Source organism: Aspergillus tanneri (assembly GCF_003426965.1).
Source record: "Aspergillus tanneri strain NIH1004 chromosome Unknown AapTan_4_pilon_pilon_pilon, whole genome shotgun sequence".
NCBI lineage: Eukaryota > Fungi > Ascomycota > Eurotiomycetes > Eurotiales > Aspergillaceae > Aspergillus > Aspergillus tanneri.
Genome location: NW_022984631.1, coordinates 3,548,108 through 3,565,800, shown reverse-complemented (window position 1 = coordinate 3,565,800; position 17,693 = coordinate 3,548,108). Strand labels below are relative to the sequence as shown.

At 51.2% G+C, this 17,693-nt stretch overlaps 7 protein-coding genes across 7 annotated transcripts; 6 read left to right on the top strand and 1 right to left on the bottom strand.

Moving 5' to 3' along the window:
- Window positions 1-543: 543 nt before the first annotated feature.
- On the top strand, window positions 544-2,603 carry ATNIH1004_006351 (DUF2985 domain-containing protein; the record flags this gene model as incomplete). The annotated part of the gene is made up of 4 exons (XM_033570986.1): window positions 544-1,186; window positions 1,257-1,661; window positions 1,717-1,791; window positions 1,846-2,603. The coding sequence occupies 4 exons, from the start codon at window positions 544-546 to the stop codon at window positions 2,601-2,603; spliced, it is 1,881 nt and encodes a 626-aa protein (XP_033427018.1).
- A 1,576-nt stretch (window positions 2,604-4,179) lies between these two features.
- Window positions 4,180-5,685, top strand: ATNIH1004_006350 (RNA recognition motif domain-containing protein; the record flags this gene model as incomplete). The annotated part of the gene is made up of 4 exons (XM_033570985.1): window positions 4,180-4,400; window positions 4,682-4,988; window positions 5,048-5,284; window positions 5,341-5,685. The coding sequence occupies 4 exons, from the start codon at window positions 4,180-4,182 to the stop codon at window positions 5,683-5,685; spliced, it is 1,110 nt and encodes a 369-aa protein (XP_033427017.1).
- Window positions 5,686-6,654: 969 nt separating this feature from the next.
- GCS1_1 (GTPase-activating protein GCS1) lies at window positions 6,655-8,101 on the top strand (the record flags this gene model as incomplete). Its single annotated transcript, XM_033570984.1, has 4 exons — window positions 6,655-6,696; window positions 6,765-6,833; window positions 6,944-7,648; window positions 7,724-8,101. 4 exons carry the CDS (start codon window positions 6,655-6,657, stop codon window positions 8,099-8,101), a joined length of 1,194 nt encoding a protein of 397 aa, XP_033427016.1.
- Window positions 8,102-8,802: 701 nt separating this feature from the next.
- MEF2 (mitochondrial elongation factor MEF2) lies at window positions 8,803-11,553 on the bottom strand (the record flags this gene model as incomplete). The annotated part of the gene is made up of 1 exon (XM_033570983.1): window positions 8,803-11,553. The coding sequence occupies one exon, from the start codon at window positions 11,551-11,553 to the stop codon at window positions 8,803-8,805; it is 2,751 nt and encodes a 916-aa protein (XP_033427015.1).
- Window positions 11,554-12,008: 455 nt separating this feature from the next.
- On the top strand, window positions 12,009-13,866 carry VPS17 (retromer subunit VPS17; the record flags this gene model as incomplete). The annotated part of the gene is made up of 3 exons (XM_033570982.1): window positions 12,009-12,437; window positions 12,498-12,951; window positions 13,004-13,866. The coding sequence occupies 3 exons, from the start codon at window positions 12,009-12,011 to the stop codon at window positions 13,864-13,866; spliced, it is 1,746 nt and encodes a 581-aa protein (XP_033427014.1).
- A 777-nt stretch (window positions 13,867-14,643) lies between these two features.
- ATNIH1004_006346 (uncharacterized protein) lies at window positions 14,644-15,317 on the top strand (the record flags this gene model as incomplete). Its single annotated transcript, XM_033570981.1, has 2 exons — window positions 14,644-14,688; window positions 14,757-15,317. 2 exons carry the CDS (start codon window positions 14,644-14,646, stop codon window positions 15,315-15,317), a joined length of 606 nt encoding a protein of 201 aa, XP_033427013.1.
- Window positions 15,318-15,921: 604 nt separating this feature from the next.
- ATNIH1004_006345 (putative nucleoside-diphosphate-sugar epimerase) lies at window positions 15,922-17,084 on the top strand (the record flags this gene model as incomplete). Its single annotated transcript, XM_033570980.1, has 3 exons — window positions 15,922-15,944; window positions 16,013-16,218; window positions 16,288-17,084. The coding sequence occupies 3 exons, from the start codon at window positions 15,922-15,924 to the stop codon at window positions 17,082-17,084; spliced, it is 1,026 nt and encodes a 341-aa protein (XP_033427012.1).
- Between the last annotated feature and the right edge of the window lie 609 nt (window positions 17,085-17,693).

Below are 17,693 nucleotides of genomic sequence, written 5' to 3'. Positions count from 1 at the left end.
ATCTTTCTCGTGGAACATAGAAGAATAATCGATTCTTACGTTCCTCTTTCAAGTCTTTTTTTCCCTGCATCTTTCTCTTATAGTTAGTACCTACTTATCGTTCACCATAATGTTACGCAGGCCCATACAATACCCGGATGATGTCTGACCACCACCATCTCCACCGAAATAATAACAAATAATAGTAATGTTGTCGACCACAACCTGCAACGTCGTTAGAATTCAGATTGAGCAGATACCACGTCTTCCCATCCTCCGGTGGAGCCAATCCACGATATATCAAACCCTCCACATTCTTAGCGCTGCCTATCGTTTCTTGGCCTCCATCACCATCTTGGCTGGCCCGCAAAACAAAGTTGGCGGCATCCCACGGATTGGATTATTGGTCAGCTTAGTCAAATGCCCGTTTCCAGGATTGACTATTCTATGTAAGCAACATGAGAATCCTGGTCGTCATCCTTTTTCCCCACTTCGCTTTCTTTTCCCTTCCTCCCCTACGTTGTCCATCTTCCCTTTCCCTCCTTAACCCCCAGGCTGCCATCAATGGATCGTATAGAGCCAGTCAACGGCTCTCAGGATCCTGAGGGTCAGCAACCCCCGTCGACAAATATCTCGTCCTCGCCAAGACCAGTGTCTATGCAACCTAGCCGGCCGCGCACCTTATCAACCCGTTCCCGTCGGCCGACGATCCGCCTGCAACGCCTCCCATCATGCACGTTGGGTCAGACCGCCTCGCAACTTCAAAGTGAATCAGAAAATGCGGGCATACAAAACAGCGCCAACGTTAATCTGAATGCGTCAAGTCCGAAAATCGTGTCGCCAACCGCCTTGCTCGATGTGGATGGGGCATGGCAGGCGAATCGTCGTCGCAGCAGCTCCGAACCCAACCGCGGTCGATGGTCTGCCCCCAACCCAACCACCATCCCGGGATTTACAGTCGGCGGCCAAATGTTGCCACTGCTAGAGGAGCAGTCTCCAGTCGCTAGAACGGCCACGAACCTGCCCTTTCCTTCGGAAAGCCTGTCTGCCGTTCCTATACCAAGAAGCCGCAACCTCTTCCGTAGGACGAGCGAAGCTGCCCTTATTCGGCTCTCTAGGTATCGAGCGGGTGGAGTTGAACCATCCCGGGATGATGAAACGAGTGATGAATACCACCCTCATATAGTCGATGTGTTGGATGTCATCGGTATGAACTTGCCATGCCCTCATCGTTTTGACGTATGATTCTGATTATTGAGGGGCATGCTCTCTCACAGACCCCGAGGTATCGGCTTTATCTACCCTCACGAACGTCCAGAACTCTTTATTTGTCCCAAATTTGGGTCCTTTCCTGAATCGCAACCCAACCTACACGCTCTCGCCTCCCAGGGAAAGCTCGGAGGATGAAGGTACGACTACAACGGACGAAGGCGAGGAGATACCTGAAAAAGAGCCCGATGGCCGTCCAACCCGTCCACCGCTGGAGCGCCCCCTTACTAGTCTTTCCGCCGTACTTGAGAAACAGGACGCCCGGTTTGCCGTTTTACCCGAAGGAAGCAACCTCGAGGGATGGACTGAACGGGATGTAGAAGAACTGAATGATCACGTACGGCACATGCTGCACTCTCGACGGTCGAAGTTCAAACGGGCGATGAAAGGGTTTGGGAAATACGTCTCAAAACGTGAGTTCTTTGGATCTGTAATACATTGTACGCCTTCTGACAATCTGGGTGGCAGCACTGGGATTTCTGATCACACTATATGCTACCTTGATCACACTCTTTGGACTTGCTTGGGTACTCTTTCTTATTGGTATCACCGCACTTTCGATTGAGATCTGTAATGTAGGGTGCTAATCGATGCCAGGCTGGATCAACGTCGGAGGGCGACAACTGTACATTATCAACGTCATCGACAACGTTCTTGTGGCGTTATTTGCAGTTATGGGAGATGGTTTGGCTCCCTTTCGCGCAGTCGATACGTACCATATGATTTATATCGCGCATTACACCTTTTTGACGTATAAAATCCGCCGGAAACGCCGTCTACCCGATCTGAAGGACAAGAATGATCTGCCATCCCGACGCGAGATTGATGTCGATGTCGAGTTTGGCGATACCCCCAAAGATGAAGAACACGAGTTCAGTGTCTTGACTCGTCTACAACAGCAGAAACTTACCCACCACCAAAATAAATTTTCCCGGTCGCATACATTCTATAAACCTCACGAGACGCTGACCCACCATGCCTTTCCTCTTCGCATCCTGATCGCCATTGTTGTCCTGCTGGATTGTCATTCCTTACTCCAGATCGCCCTTGGCGCTTGTACATGGGGTATTAACTACAAAGTACGGCCCTTCGCTCTCACCACCGTCATTCTTTGCTTTTCGATTGCGTGCAACATCACCGGCGGCGTTCTTATCATGGTCGGTGATCGAAGGACGCGGAAGAAAGAGGTCGTCGAGCGATTATTCCGCGAGAAACTCACTCAAGAGGCGATGAAGAAAATTAACAAGAAGAAGAAGAAAGTTGCAAAGCAGGTTGCAGAGCAAAACGGCGAGCCTACTCCCACTCAATCGTCCTCCACGTCTTCGTCGCACCCTCAGCCGTACGAAGGAACCTGAAATGCTTCCAATCTTGCATGCGACTTACTACTATACATAGTCTCTCATGACCGACCACGAACATTATATTGAATATACCACCTGTCATATACCACCCGTCATAATCTGGATATGTAACATGTATGATACTGTATTTATCTCTATATTCTTTACATTTCTTTCTTTCTTTTTTTTTTTTTTTTTTTTTCTGAGCTCTGGCTTTGGCTTTGGCTTTGGCATCAGCCGTGATCTATTGCATGCTCTTGGCTCCCGCGTGTGTATGTTAGGATTATAAAGTTATAATATTAGATTCTAGATTTTCTACTATTAGGACAGATAAGTATAGAGTTTTGTTGACTGGCGTCAGTGGAAACACTAGTTTCCATTGCTAGTACGGGCGGAAGTTTATCCCGTATATATCTGGTGCGCCGATCGATCGGCAACCATGCATATTATGTGACGCGATGAGATCTTTACCAGGAATACCGTAACTAGCTATTCCAGAGTGTCTAGATATTTGTTCCCCACATATCCTTACCATATATATGACTGCCCCTCCTTCGGGGAAAGGGATTAACGATCTTATTCTCGTCCGTTCTCTGGTCCGATACGATGGCTCATGCTGGTGGATGAGGCCGCTCAACGAAGAAGGCCATGAGAAACGAAACCTAGGGTATCGAATTAAGAACAGTAAGGACCCAAGACCGGTAAGAGTCCAAAGAGTCCAATGCTAAATTGTTGATCCACTAAAACGCAAGATTCTCGTGCGCTCCACTAAACAATGGAGTCGTCGAAATGATCCCTATCTACTCATGATTTCCATTGCACGAAGGCCGTGGAGAATGGTAACGACGGAACTGTGATGAAATTGACCAAAAAAATGTTGGCAAGTGGAGAACCGCTACGGGATGGATTCGATTAACCTGAGTTGTTGAAAAGTTTGGCGGCCGTGTATGAGGCGACGATGGAAACATATGAAATACCTTGTCACGTGGTGTCTTGCGCTTTCTTTTCGTTAAGGAAGAAAGGAATACTATGTAGATGCGGTCGTACAGCACACATCCAGGTAAGTACTCCGTACTCGGGAATCAAAATATCATTCTTAATTTAGGCGGTGATGTCAGTTCCCAGCCTCAAACACGCTAGAGCGCGGGCGGGAGAAGGTGCCTGAAGGAAGCCTGATGGTGTTGGCCAGACCGCCCAAAGTACACGTCGTAATTACCGTCTGGCCAGGCATCATCAGGCCGCGAACTGCCCGCCCGGGCCTAGCGCCGCCACCGCCCTCTGCCTGCCCTTTTTCTCTCCTTCTCCTTTCTGCCTCGTCGACCTCGTCCTTCCTCTCAAGGCAAATCTCCATCCGTGTTCAACCAGATTTCCCCCCAAGTCAACTCATCGTATCTAGGGCACGAAGCTACCCTTCTCCTCTCCCCCCCTCTTCAAGTTCTTCCTTCCCATCCATTCAATAAGGAAACTTCCAAGCACAGGCAGCCTTTAGCTACCCTGAGTCCTTGACACACACATTCGGTCAAGTTCCTCGCGATTGCAACTTGCTCAGTTTAACCTCATCAAACGACCCTTTGTGTCCTCAGCCATCAAGATGTCTACTGCCGTCGACAACCACGCCGATACCCAGGCCGCTACCACTCCCGCCCCCGCGACTACTACTCCGGAGGCCACCAACGGCACTGCTCCCGCCACCGCCCAGTCTACAGATGCGGCTGCGGTCAGTGCTGATGAAGGACGTCGGCTGTACATTGGGAATCTCGCTTATGCGACCACTGAGGGGGAGCTCAAGGAGTTCTTCACGAACTACAAGATGTAAGTGCGGTGTATTTTTTTTTCCCGTGGTCCGAGTGTTTGTCCCCGATGCTCCCCGCCTCTTCTTGTTTTGCCCTTGTTAGTAGCAAGCCTTATGGAAGTCTCGGGTTTCGTCGTTTCTGACCGGAAGCTACCAAATCAAACCCATCTGGCTTCCAAGGTTTGAAGTGAGGAACGTGGATGATATCGTGCGAGTTCAAAACCAGCTGTTGATTTTCTATGCCGCCATCTTTCGTCATACTACCTACCGTTCCCAGGACTAATCGTAAATTAATATACAGTGAGAGCGTCTCCATCCCTGTGAACCCTCGTACCAACCGCCCGGTTGGCTACGCCTTTGTGGACCTTGCTACCGCGCCAGAGGCTACCGCTGCCATCCAGGAGCTTTCTGGACAGGAGATCCTCAAACGTAAGGTCTCCGTCCAGCTGGCTCGTAAGCCTGAGCCTGCCGAGGCTAAGGCAGAAGGTGCTGCCAGTGGAGGTGAGGGTGCCAGCGGTAACGAAGGCCGCAAGAGGAATGGCGGTCGTACTCGTGGACGTGGCCGCGGCCGCGGCCGTGGAGGTCGTCTTGGACGTGGAGGCCGTTCCGTAAGTTTGCTTGCTTATCGGGTATCTTTCACATGTAAATTAACTGCATTCTAAAATAGGTCCAGCCTCAGAATGGACAGGCCACTGAGCCTACCAATGTCCCCGCTCAGGCCGCTCCCCTCGCTGAGCTCACCAACCAAAACGATGCTGCTGCTGCTAATACTGAGGCTGGCAAGCAGGCTGGCAAGCCTCGTACTCCTCGCGCTCAGAAGCAGCGCGGTCCCCCCGAGGATGGCATTCCCTCCAAAACCAAGGTTATGGTTGCCAACCTGCCTTACGATCTCACCGAAGATAAGGTATGCAGTTTCGGACGCTCATCTTTGATAGGCTGGAAGTACTAAACCCCCTCCAGCTCAAGGAAATCTTTGCTGGCTACCAGCCCGTTTCTGCCAAGATCGCTTTGCGCCCCATCCCTCGTTTCATGATCAAGAAGCTACAGGCCCGCAACGAGCGCCGTAAGGGCCGTGGCTTTGGCTTTGTCACCCTTGGCTCTGAGGAGCTTCAGGACAAGGCTGTCAAGGAAATGAACGGAAAGGAGATTGAGGGTCGTGAGATCGCCGTCAAGGTCGCCATCGACAGCCCCGGCAAGGAGGACGACGCCGTTGTCGCGGATGAAAAGCCCCAGGAAGCGGCCACCGAGGCTCCGGAGCAGGAGAACACTGCCCCGGCAACTACTCCTGCTGCCGCTACCGCCTAAATGACAAGTCGTTCTATCCCAGAACGAGTTGGATCCACCAATTGCTCCGATGCAACCGTGGGGATCCTGTAGAAGTTGTGACCGTGGTATGGACGAATATCTTCATAGTCGGCGTCGTCAAGGTGTTTTTTTTTTACCTTGAGAACACAAACAAGGCCAACCCAAAAGAGAAAACCTACAAGAAAAGCTATGGATATTATCCGTGTTCGATATGGTCTTTAGGGGATATAGTGAGTCGGAAAGGAGGAGGCTATATTCATTTTATCATCTCCATTTGAGCGTCCGGGGTCAAGGCCTCCGGACGTGGGGAGACGGAAAACGTCGTAATGTGTTGTTTTTGACGGAGACCTGCTAACGAATCTTGTTCTTCTGCTATACTGTATCTTAGCAATCATTTAGCTTATGATTAGCCGCAAGGCTGGCCTTGTAGTTGTTGTTCTATTCAACTCGTCCCGGCGTATCCATCATGATGTCTCGAGCCCAGGTGTGGATGTATCATCTCTCCAGATATTCATGCGAACGTGAAGATTACAATGTGAGTCCTGTAAATGTCCTATTTGTATATGTAAGTTATGTAACTATACCCATACCCAGGCTAGACTCGACAAGTGCCGCATGATGATGCTCAATCTTCCTCTGCGAGCGCGAATTCTAGCACTTAATTTTGAACAACATAAAAAGCAAACAGGACGACAAACTCGTCGCCTCCCACTCCTTCCAATCTTGAACGGTGCGTGGATTATCCGAGCAAGGGTGGCGAGGAGCCGAGAGAGACAATGGGTAAATAAGGCCAGTAGGCAAAGAGGGGCGCCTCCGAACTTCGAAACTTCCCCTGCACTACCACGTCCCCAACACACCAGGGACGGGGCCAACCAATTGTCGTTCCCCTTTTCTCCTGACTCTTTTCATTTCGCTTCTCTTTTCATTTTATAGTTTGGTCCCGCTGGTCGATTGAACCTGTGACGCGCCATGTCGAAATTGTGGGAGGTCGATCCGGAAACGAAGGCCAAGGTATGCCGCCGATTCCCCTCCTCCCCGACAATAGAAGTCCATCCTGAGCTGACCGACACGATATGTAGCTCCTTCAGTACTCCAAAATAAACGGCAATGGTCGGTGTTGCGACTGTGGCGCACCGTCACCGCAATGGGTTCGTCTCTCTCCTCCTACTCCTGACCTACGCCGGCAACTCCAAATACTGGATCGAGGTTTCGTCTGAACCTGGAGTTGACTATTTTCCCCCGTCTGTTTCATCATTAGGCGTCGCCCAAATTCGGGACCTTCATTTGTCTCAACTGTGCGGGCACACACCGCGGACTAGGCGTGCACATCTCCTTCGTCCGCTCGATTACCATGGACGCCTTTAAGAACTCTGAGACCCAACGTATGGAGCACGGTGGCAACGAGACGTGGAAAGAATTCTTCGATACGCACCCAATCACGCAGTCCGAGGGCCGCACCTTCGAGGACTCCACCATCAAAGAGCGATACGAGGGGGAAGTCGGCGAAGAATACAAGGAAAGACTATCCGCCAAAGTCGAGGGACGAGAGTACGTTCCGGGACAGGTGAAAAACAAGAATCTGGTCGAATCACCCTCGTCACGATCCAGTACGCCGTTGACAAATACCGGACGTGGCTCACCCTCTTCCCACGAGGGACTGCAGAGAAGCAGCAGCAGGAAGGAACGCAATGAGATGTATTTCGCGAAGCTGGGATCGGAGAATGCTACACGCTCGGATTCCGTACCGCCCTCTCAGGGTGGGAAATTTACGGGATTTGGAGGTGGATTGCCGGTTGATGCGCCGACGAGGAGCTCTTCTACTGGTGGCAATGTTCCTGGGTTGGATGACTTCCAGAAAGATCCCGTGGCAGCGTTGACCAAGGGGTTTGGGTGGTTTACCACGGCAGTTGGCAGGAGTGCAAAGAGTGTCAATGATGCGTATATTCAACCTACGGCGAAAAGTGTATGTATCTTATCTTTTCAACTTTCCTGGGCCTGAAATCGCATGCTAACCTAGACCTATCGGGAGGGGATGTAGCTCGCAGAATCAGACTTCGCCGCTCAAGCTCGTATGCACGCTACTACACTCGGCCAGAATATCCAGACCGGCGCTCGTGGTGCTGCGGATCACTTCCAGAAGTTCGTCGAAGGGCCCGACGAGAATCGGCGTCGCGGACAGCAGGAACCTGAAAACAAAGACTTCTGGGACGATTTTTCTTCTCTGGCGGCTCAAGATCAACCTCAAAGAAATACATCCCGGTCCAGTGCTATTGGGACAGCGGCCATGAAACCATTGTCTACCTCTACCAGTGCTGCCCCTGCTGCTACCACTACCGCCAGTGCTTGCGGTAATAAAACAACAGCCCCCGTGGCGGGTGGAAAGAGCCAGGAAGAGGGATGGGATGATAATTGGTGATGGACCGTTGTAATTAGGGTCATGGATTCTTTGTTTGGGAGTGTCGGGAACTGGGGTTTATCATGCCTTTTTTATTTTGATCAATGAGGATGTTTATATTTACATGGATTATTCCATATCTTATCTTGTGTCTGCTTGGTTTTAGTAGCGAATGCTGTTGGTTTTTCTTTTTTTCTTTTCTTTTTGGAGATGTTTATATATTAGAGACGTTGCTAGATTAGCTATTGCTATGTGTGTTGAATTGCCTCGTATGTTCGACACTGTAGATTTCACGATGAGGGTACAGACTGAGGTATCTATCGATTACATAGCATTCTATATGGCTTCGTTCGGAAAGCCATAGATTGACCAAACCATTACCAGATTAGTCTAAGTAGATTGTCTTTGGTGTTATGTTCTTGTGAGATCCGAGCTGAGACTGGGTAGCATATTGTCTAGCTTATCACGCCTGGTTAATTGATGAGTTAGGGAGTTGTTGTTTATACTTTTCTGGTGGAGTCTGTCTGTTCATGGGACGGGTTGGTGGTTAAGTTCATGATTATAGATATACTGTACAGAGTAGATATCAAAGATTACTCTTAGTCTGAGAGGGTTGGTATTATGTTTTAAAAACTTACAGTCCAACGACAAAGTTAATACAGCTAAGCCCCATATGTCCTTTATCTTTATTTATATAGTACAGTGTATGATACAAAATAGAGCTAGTATTCTGCTCTCAGTTCTGCAAGTACAGCCCTCTGCCGAGGAGTGCTCATCTTCTCGAACCGATCCACACTCATGACAAACGTGCCGCGACCCGCACTCAAACTGCGCAGATGCTTGAGGTACCCCACCATCTCCTTCAGAGGAACTTTGGCAGTGATTGTCCGCGGTCGATTGGCGGATATCGGGATCTCATCCCCGATCGAAGCCGCCTCGAATGGGTCCGGTGGCGAGTATACTTTGCTCGGGTCGATTGCCGGCATATCCTCTGTCGATTGTGCGGACAGGGAAAGATCTGTAGCTGGAAGAGGCACTTCTTCGTCAAGTGAGACGATATGTCCACCACGCGAGGAGGAGATATCGTGGACGACGGCACCGAGACTGGACTCGTCGACGCTGATAATCACGTTCATGACGGGTTCCATGAGGGCGGTTCCGGCCGTGCCAGAAATGGAATAAAGGTCGCGCAGTGCAGAAGAGGTCGCGAGTCGAGCGGCGGCGGATAGGGCAGAGGAGGTGGTCTCATTGCCGAAGATGTGTTCCGCTGGGTCCAGCGTGATGGTGACGCGCGTGTTGTGCATGGGGAAGTTGAACTGGGGTCCGCGGGCGAGAGCCGCGAGACATCCATTGGAAAGAGAGGTTCGGAACGTGTTCAAGTCAATGCCAGGAGGAAGCAGCGGGCTCTCCTCGACACCTTTCTTGTTCGTCTCAGTTTGGAGATTAGGCGCTAGGATGACGATCTGGTTTCCGTCGAACGAGAGAACGGATAATGCTCTGTCGTTGGGGGGAGAGCTATCCGGGTCGTATGGTTCCACGATTGCGCTGCAACCGGCTTTGCCCTTCCGTCCTGCGATCTCCTTGTCGAAGATCCGCGTCACCTGGCCAGACTGATCAAGTGGACACTCTCGATATCCAATCTCGATGCGGCCCATGGAAGCTTTGGCCTTGAAGTCGTTGAGCAGGCGATCACGGGCTATCTCGAGATGAAGCTCACCCATACCGCTGATGAGGGTCTGACCTGAATCCTCGTCTACCGTAACGTGGAGACTTGGGTCTTCGCGGAGAAGCATAGTCAAGCACTCCTGCAAGCGCTTCTCTTCGCCCAGACTATGGGGCTCGACGCTCGCGAAGAATACTGGAGGCGGCACCTTGATCGGACGGAGCTGAAGCGTGTTGAGAGGCTCGGGTGGTTGAGGCTTGTTGCTACCATATGTGACCAGAGTATCCCCAGTTCGGGCATGCTTAAGACCAACCACGACTCCGATATGTCCTTCGGGAATCGAGTCCACCTCGACGGCATCGTTTGCATACATTTTGAGAAGACGTGAGGCGCGCTCAGAGACGTTCAGGTTGGTATTGAACAATAAGCTGTGTCGATCCAAAGATCCCGAATAGACACGCACGTAAACTAACACTCCTCGTTTGGCATCGTTGACCACCTTGAATGCCAAAGCACAGCTCTGGAGCCCCTCGATCGCGCCGTGGGATTCCGCTTGCACTGCAGACTTCTTTTTCGTCTTCCCTTTGCGAGAGGCGGTCTTTTCGCCTTGCTCCACCAGCAGGTCACCCGAAAGTAGCCGTCTCAGGCCTCCCTTGACACCTCCGATGCTTACCTCGGGATCCAGAGTCTCAAGCGGGCTGGGAAGGAGATTCACCACAGAATCAAGCAGCGGCTGAACCCCGATATTGCGGAAGCTGGCGCCAGCGAACACGGGGATGATTTTCCTGCCTTGTTCCCGCAGAAGGCACCTGCGCAAGCTGTCGCGGATATCGCTGGGAGACACTGCAAGATGATCCTCGCATTCAAAGAACTTTTCCACCATGATTTCGTCGTGCTCGCTCAACAACTCAATGAGGGCTGTTCTCGCGCGTCGCAGCTCCTGTGCTAGCTGACTTTCCTCGCTATCCAGTTGTTCGAGGCTGTACATTTTCACCAACTTGCCGTCCCCTTCATCCCATCGAAGACCCTGTAAGTTGATAACATCTGCGACACCGACAAAACGGCCCTGTCCGCCCTCGAACCATGGAATTTGGCATACGGCGGGCCAGCCCTCCAGTCGGGAGGCAACCTCCCGCACCGTCCGTCCAAACGCGGCTCCATCTCGGTCTAGTTTATTGACGTAGACCACTCTGGGGATGCGATAGGTGCTTGCCTGGTGCCACACTTGCTCAGTTTGAGCTTCCACTCCAGCCACACCGTCTAGAATACATACTGCCCCGTCCAGAATACGCAAAGACCGCATGACCTCAAACGTAAAGTCCGCATGACCCGGTGTATCAATGAGATTTATTGTATGTGGGAACGCAGATTTTGGGGCATTTGGTGTTTGCTGAGAAGCTGTATCTCCTACCCCGACTGTTTCTGGCGGCCAATGGAAGGTAACAGCTGCGGACTGGATGGTGATGCCTCGCGCTCGCTCAGCGGGAAGAAAGTCCGTTACTGTAGAACCCTCGTCCACATCTCCGAGCCTTCTGGTGAATCCACTATAGTAGAGCATGCGCTCCGTAGTTGTCGTTTTGCCGGCATCGATGTGTGCAATGATTCCGATATTCCTGGTATTGTCGAGGGCATCCACTTGCGACTTGGCTGTGGATGTTGAGAAGCCATTAGATTTGGGCAGAGATATCCGTGTCGAGCTCTGAGTCAAGGAAACATGACACCCCAAACGATTTACAGCAGCTTGGCCTGACTGTAGAGCAATCGGCCGCACCGTTGAATGGGAGGCGCGCAGGAATAGAGCTGCAACCATGACAGCAATTGACCGTCTAACATGGAAGAACGGATTGATGCACCTTACGCTAGACTAAACATGTCTTTTTTGCAAGCCAAATGCGAGGACTGGCGTGACGAGCACAAGAGAATAAAAGAAGAAAGCGAGGCGGAGCTTCAGGAACCGAATAGAGAGGTGGGTGCCTGACCAATCAGGCGGTGGTACAGGCACCAAACGACGTAACCTTCCGTCCGCCAACGTTGTGGCATTCTCTATCTCTATCCAAGCGTCTACCAGCCTCGACTCTTTCCTGCCTGCGCTTTTCATTGTCTCGTCATCTCTTGGTGGCTCCCAACCCCTATCGGAGGGACTGCAAGTACGTTTCACTAGCCCCCATACCCCTTATCCCCTCGGTTGAATCGTTGCTGATGACGGCACGCCCGCAGCGGACCCTGATTGATCCCTCCACACACCCACGAAGACAGTGACCGACGATGGACTACTCCGCTATAACGCAAGACACGGCGACGGGAGCCTCTCCTTGGGCCTCCCCTCGAGCGGGCGAGCCTACCTACCCTGCCACGACAACCAGTGACATCCCCCCGTCCCCCTTGCCACCATATCACCAATCCCCGTTCGACGCCGAAAGGGATACGCAGTCCGGCGAAGGCTCTCGGACTGAACACTCTACAGGAGATAGTGAAACCAATTCGGCAGATCTGTCGGGGCGTCTACAGAATACTCAACTAGATGACCCCGGCAATCAACAAACCGCCCAACCCCGATCTCAGCTGCCCGCCCGGTATCAGACCGGAGCCAGGCAGAATGCCAGGCAACCCACTCCGGTGTATAGGATACAGGCCAAGATCACGGGGCTGGAGAGGACAGGCAAGAAGGACCCTATTCTACGTTTCGATGTCCATGTGAGTTGGCTCTCTCTCGTCACTGTCACTGCTGAACCCGAGCTAATCACCCGTGTGCAGACCAATGTCCCCAAGTTCCGAACCACACAGTATCGAGACGTGCGACGGACCCACAGCGAGTTTATCAAACTTGCCGAACATTTGATGTCGGCGAACCCTGAAACGTTTGTCCCTGCAGTCCCCCCACCAGTGACCCCTGCTGGCGCCGGTACCGAGGAGGACGAGATCCGAGTTAAGGCTTCTATGCAACGGTGGCTGAATTGCGTGATGGGTAGCGAAGTTCTCATTCATGACGATGAGGTGGTCCTGTTTGTGGAGAGCGACTTTGGATACAGCCCCGTCGTTCGGATGAAACAGCCTGCAACGGGAATGCGAAGGAAGGTGCTGAAGCAGTTTGCGCCACCACCAGACGATACTCCTGAACTACAGAATGCACGACCTACGGTAAAACTGTTCTACCTGGGGACTATGGATGCAAGCCATAAGGTCGATCGAGTGGTTAAAAGCCGGCGAGGTACGTTGACATACTGCGAACTCCATCGATGAAATGCTAAAGGCACGTTTAGGACTTGGCCTTGCAGAGTCCGACTTGGGTGTTAAGCTCGGACAGATGCATGTGCAAGAAACACACCCAGGTCTGGCCAACGCCTACCGGAAACTGGGCAAGATTATTCAGACAGTCGGAGATTATCATGCGGTCCAGGCCACGGCCGAGGCAACCACTCTTGGAGAACCATTGAGTTACCATTCTTCGGACGCATTCATCGTGAAAGAAACTCTCACAAACCGCCATATTTTGCTCCGGGAGCTACTCCAAGCCCAGCAGGCCACGCGCAGTAAGCGTGCCGCGGCCGATCGGCTAAAGGTCAGCTCATCGGTTCGCCCGGACAAAGTGGATGAGGCTATCAACGCACTGGAAGAAGCACAGAACAATGAGGACTACCTGACCAAGAAGACGCAAAGGGTGACGTCGAACCTGCTGACGGAGAAGCGCCGCTGGTTCGAAAGGACCTCCAGCGACGTCTTGACCAGTCTGCGTGAGTACACGCTGCGTCAGATTGAGGCGGAACGTAGAACTCTTGCAACCCTTGAAAGTGTTCGACCGGACATCCGGGCGATTGATGCATCAGGTGGGCTGAGCCGCCTGGGTCGTGAAGCCCATCCTGCCGTCCGGCGACCCAACCTGAGCTCAAGCCAAGGGCCCAAGGGAGACGCATGGAGTGGAATCCCTCGTCGAAGTGACAGCCTGGGACGGAGCATCAGTGGCAGCGTGGTCTCGCCGACGCCGGACGATGAGGAAGAGGTGAACGGCCAGGGTAAGGGACGAGTACGCTCCGCCAGTGGTGTCAGCTCCATCGCGGAGGAAGGCGACGACGATCGACTTGATGCACGCAATGCCGCCAGCCGACTAGCAACGAGTACCTTTTGAACGGTTTCTGTAAATTATGGGTATACATGATTCTGTGAGATTCCCCTTCAACTATTACTTTCTTTAGCAGCGAGATCCGAGTGGAGGTTAGGATTGTGGATGTTTCTTTGAGATTGTTCTGCATTTCTGTGTCGTTAGTCCAGCAGCCGTGTGAGTGAACAATTCCTTGTCTGTATTACCTTGATGTCCCCGGCCTGTTCTCTTTGTCTCCAGATCTAAGAATATCATCACATCGGATCGTAAGCAATGAAAAGCATAGCCATTACTTTGACTCTTGTCCCTACAGTCTGAATGTATCTCCCTAGCTCCAGGGAAAGTCGCATCCCATGTTTCTGCCCCATCCCCAGCACATTAAATCACCTCACCTTCAGAATTCAGATAGATATACTAGAGCCACCGCTCCCTAATGGATCATCAATCGTTCCGCGGCGATGCCTATCGTTCCTGGACTAAAAATCCACATCATGCTAATACGGTCCGCAAGAGAGTACAGGAGCAGGGTGCCTGTCAGGATAGGAACCATTAGTTGGAGCTATCTGGGGCTGTGTTGGGGCAGGTTCCTGGGCACAGAGGAGCTAAACAAGATGTGCGGAGACTTAGTCTATGGCTACTAATTCCTTTGCAGGCTACCGTTGAAGATCGGCTTGTGCTGCCTGGTTCAGCATTCCCACCCCAAGCGCAAGTATAAGACAGTATCTCTCGTTGGTATTCAGTCATTGTTTTCTTCTACCATCCAAATATTGATTGATTGTACCTGCGATTCATTAAATCGACAAAATGCCATTCACAATCATCCTCTCAGCCGAAAATGCCTCGGTCAAGGTATACTACTAATACCTATACAACCCCAAGACAGCAAGACCAAACACAAACTGACAGCTACTTACCAGAAAGTCAACAAAGCCATCCTCCTCATGGAAGACTACGAATACGGCTGCGACCATTCATGGGCTCTACTACGTGATGCCTCGCTCCCCAAGAATCCCACCATAGTCCCCGCCTCAATCCCGCCTCTCGATGTGAACGAGGATACCTTCACATCAGCCAATAATTCTTTCTGCGGCAAAACTGCAGATCAAATCCATGACTTCATCCAGGAAAACGAATCCAAGCTCTCGAAAATGGACCTAACGGTCTCCCATTGGGTCATCATCGACGAGAAAGGCCTGGAAGCCGAAACCTGCTTGGTCTGCGAGAACACAGAAGACGATGAGGACGTCGAGGAGCCGTATCGCATGGCGAGACTCCCGTGGTCTCAGGCATGGGCGATGTTCAGTAATTTGGATATTGCGAATATGGATTTTGACGAGTGGGTGGATGAGGAGGCCATGCGGGATGAGGACGGGGCGTGGAAGTGGGTTGGACCGTTTTCGGAGAGTGAGGACGGAGAAATCGAGAAGAAGATACAGCTGGCGATTGAGAAGGCACGAAGGGAGGAGATAATTGATTAGGTCGGTTTGGTTTATATAGGGGATTTCATTGACGTGATGTTTTTTACCATGGATACTAGGATGATGATTTCGACGATATCCATAATTGAGAACACCGCAGACACCGGATGGGTTATAATATAATAAGAATTATGAACAAACAACTTCGAACTTGATATAATCGTGACCGATTGACTAGATTCATTGAATATGTAGATTAAATCAAAACAGGCACTGTTGACGTCATTCGCCTGCGTTCCAGATCAACATGCTGCTGCCTCTGTCTGCAACATAGTAAGTCTGCTATTTCTTCGTGATTCGCTCAGGACGGGATCAAGTTCCAAAAGACCCTGGAATCACCTTTGGTGCCAGTACTGCGCAGGACCATCTGCAGCACTGTTATTTCTCTGGTGGTCAACCCCTCCTCCCCCGCTTTTGGTCGGATCTGACTGTCTTGATTTCAAAGCGATACTGTTGTGGCCTTGCTTTTGATACAACTATTCCCTATCGAGCTATTTAATCTAAATATTGCCCCGCCCGCCACGGCTTCTTTCTCTCCATTTCCACATCTTGATCTGGGCCCGAATAGTTGTTGTCCTCATCACCGCCATCTCATTCACACGACATGGCCCCACCCAAGGTCTTTCTGTAAGTTTAGGGTCTCCCACTGAGACGGACGAGCCTTTTCTCTAATTGAACTTTGTTGTTTTCAATAGCACTGGAGGCACCGGTTACATTGGCGGAGACGTCCTCTACGCCGTCAGTCAGGCGCATCCTGACTGGCAGTTATCTGTCCTGGCTCGGAGTCCAGAGAAAGCAGCTCAGGTTTCCAGCAAATACCCCAACGTAAGAATAGTGATTGGGGACCTTAGTTCCTCCTATCTCATCCAGGAGGAGACCAAAAACGCAGACATCGTCTTCCGTATGCCTACTGTCATCCCCGCCTACCAGGGCTACCCAGCCCCAGATGTTCATCACTGACCTGGTTCAGACTGTGCCGACTGTGACCATGTTGCCGCGGCAGAAGCCATCGCCAAGGGTGCCGCTCAACACAGCCCCTATAGGCCGCTGTGGTTAATCCACACTTCTGGGACCGGTATCCTGACGGTTGAGGACTTCCGCACCAACACTTGGGGTCTATACCGGACCAAGGAGCACGACGACTGGGACGGTGTGGACGAGCTCCTCAACCTTCCGGATGACTCTCTCCACCGGAACGTGGACAAGATCATCATCGATGCTGGCAAAAGCAATCCCGACAGTGTCAAAGTGGCTATTGTCTGTCCTCCGACAATCTACGGCCCAGGCCGCGGACCTGGTAACCAGGAGAGTGTGCAGGCATACTGGCTGACTGCTGCGGTGCTGAAGAGGAAGAAGGGGTTCCTAGTTGGTAAGGGAGAAAACATCTGGCACCAAGTCCATGTCCAAGATCTGAGTAGCGTCTATCTGGCCTTGGGAGATGCCGCTTCGGTTGGTGGCGGAAATGCGTCCTGGAACAACGAGGGATATTATTTGGCGGAGAACGGTCCATTTGTCTGGGGTGATATCCAGCGTGAAGTGGCCCGGGTAGCTTATGAGAAGAAGCTGATCCCATCTCCGGAGGTTGAATCTTTGTCCGATGCTGAGGTCACTGAGCTGAACGAGTTTGGGCTGTATGCTTGGGGCAGTAGCTCGAGGGGGCACTCCTACCGTGCTCGGAGGCTGCTTGGCTGGTCTCCCAGCAGGCCCAGCTTGAAGGAGCTTATCCCACAGATTGTGGATATTGAAGCTAAGAGTCTAGGTCTCTAAACTGTGACCCTTGTAGTTAATGATAACATGAATGAACTCCATGATATGCAAACTAGTCCCTGAGGCATATAATGATCAAATAATACCGATCTGTAAGGTCTTCCATTGTTGAGAATCATTAGAGCTGTAGTACTTGGGTGAACGCTCATGTGAATTTCAATATATCTCTATATCCGAGGAAATTGGAAGTGATTGAGACTTGCAGCCTGTAGTTTGACCCATGTAGGCTTACAATGCAAATATATATATATTACAGAGTTAGAAACTAGGTGGATAGATTAAACTTGTTTTATCAACAATAGTTCAATAATTGAAAGGGTACACAATAGCATCCCCGTGAATAAAGGATTAACAGACAATGATCGTAGACAAGTAGAATCAATTCCAAGTTACGTGCTTCCTAATAAGGAAGGCACCTGTTGACCAAACAAGCTTAGCGCCTGGCGCGGTAAGCGACATAAGCGCGACACTTACGCCCGCTGAATATCATCATCGGGCCCTTTATTCTATCCAGCGAAGAGCCAACTTTCCGCCTGTCGTCCCTTACCTCTCCTCCACATTGGATGAAAATTTTGCAGAAGGTTGTCTTTTCATCTTTCCACTGCGTCC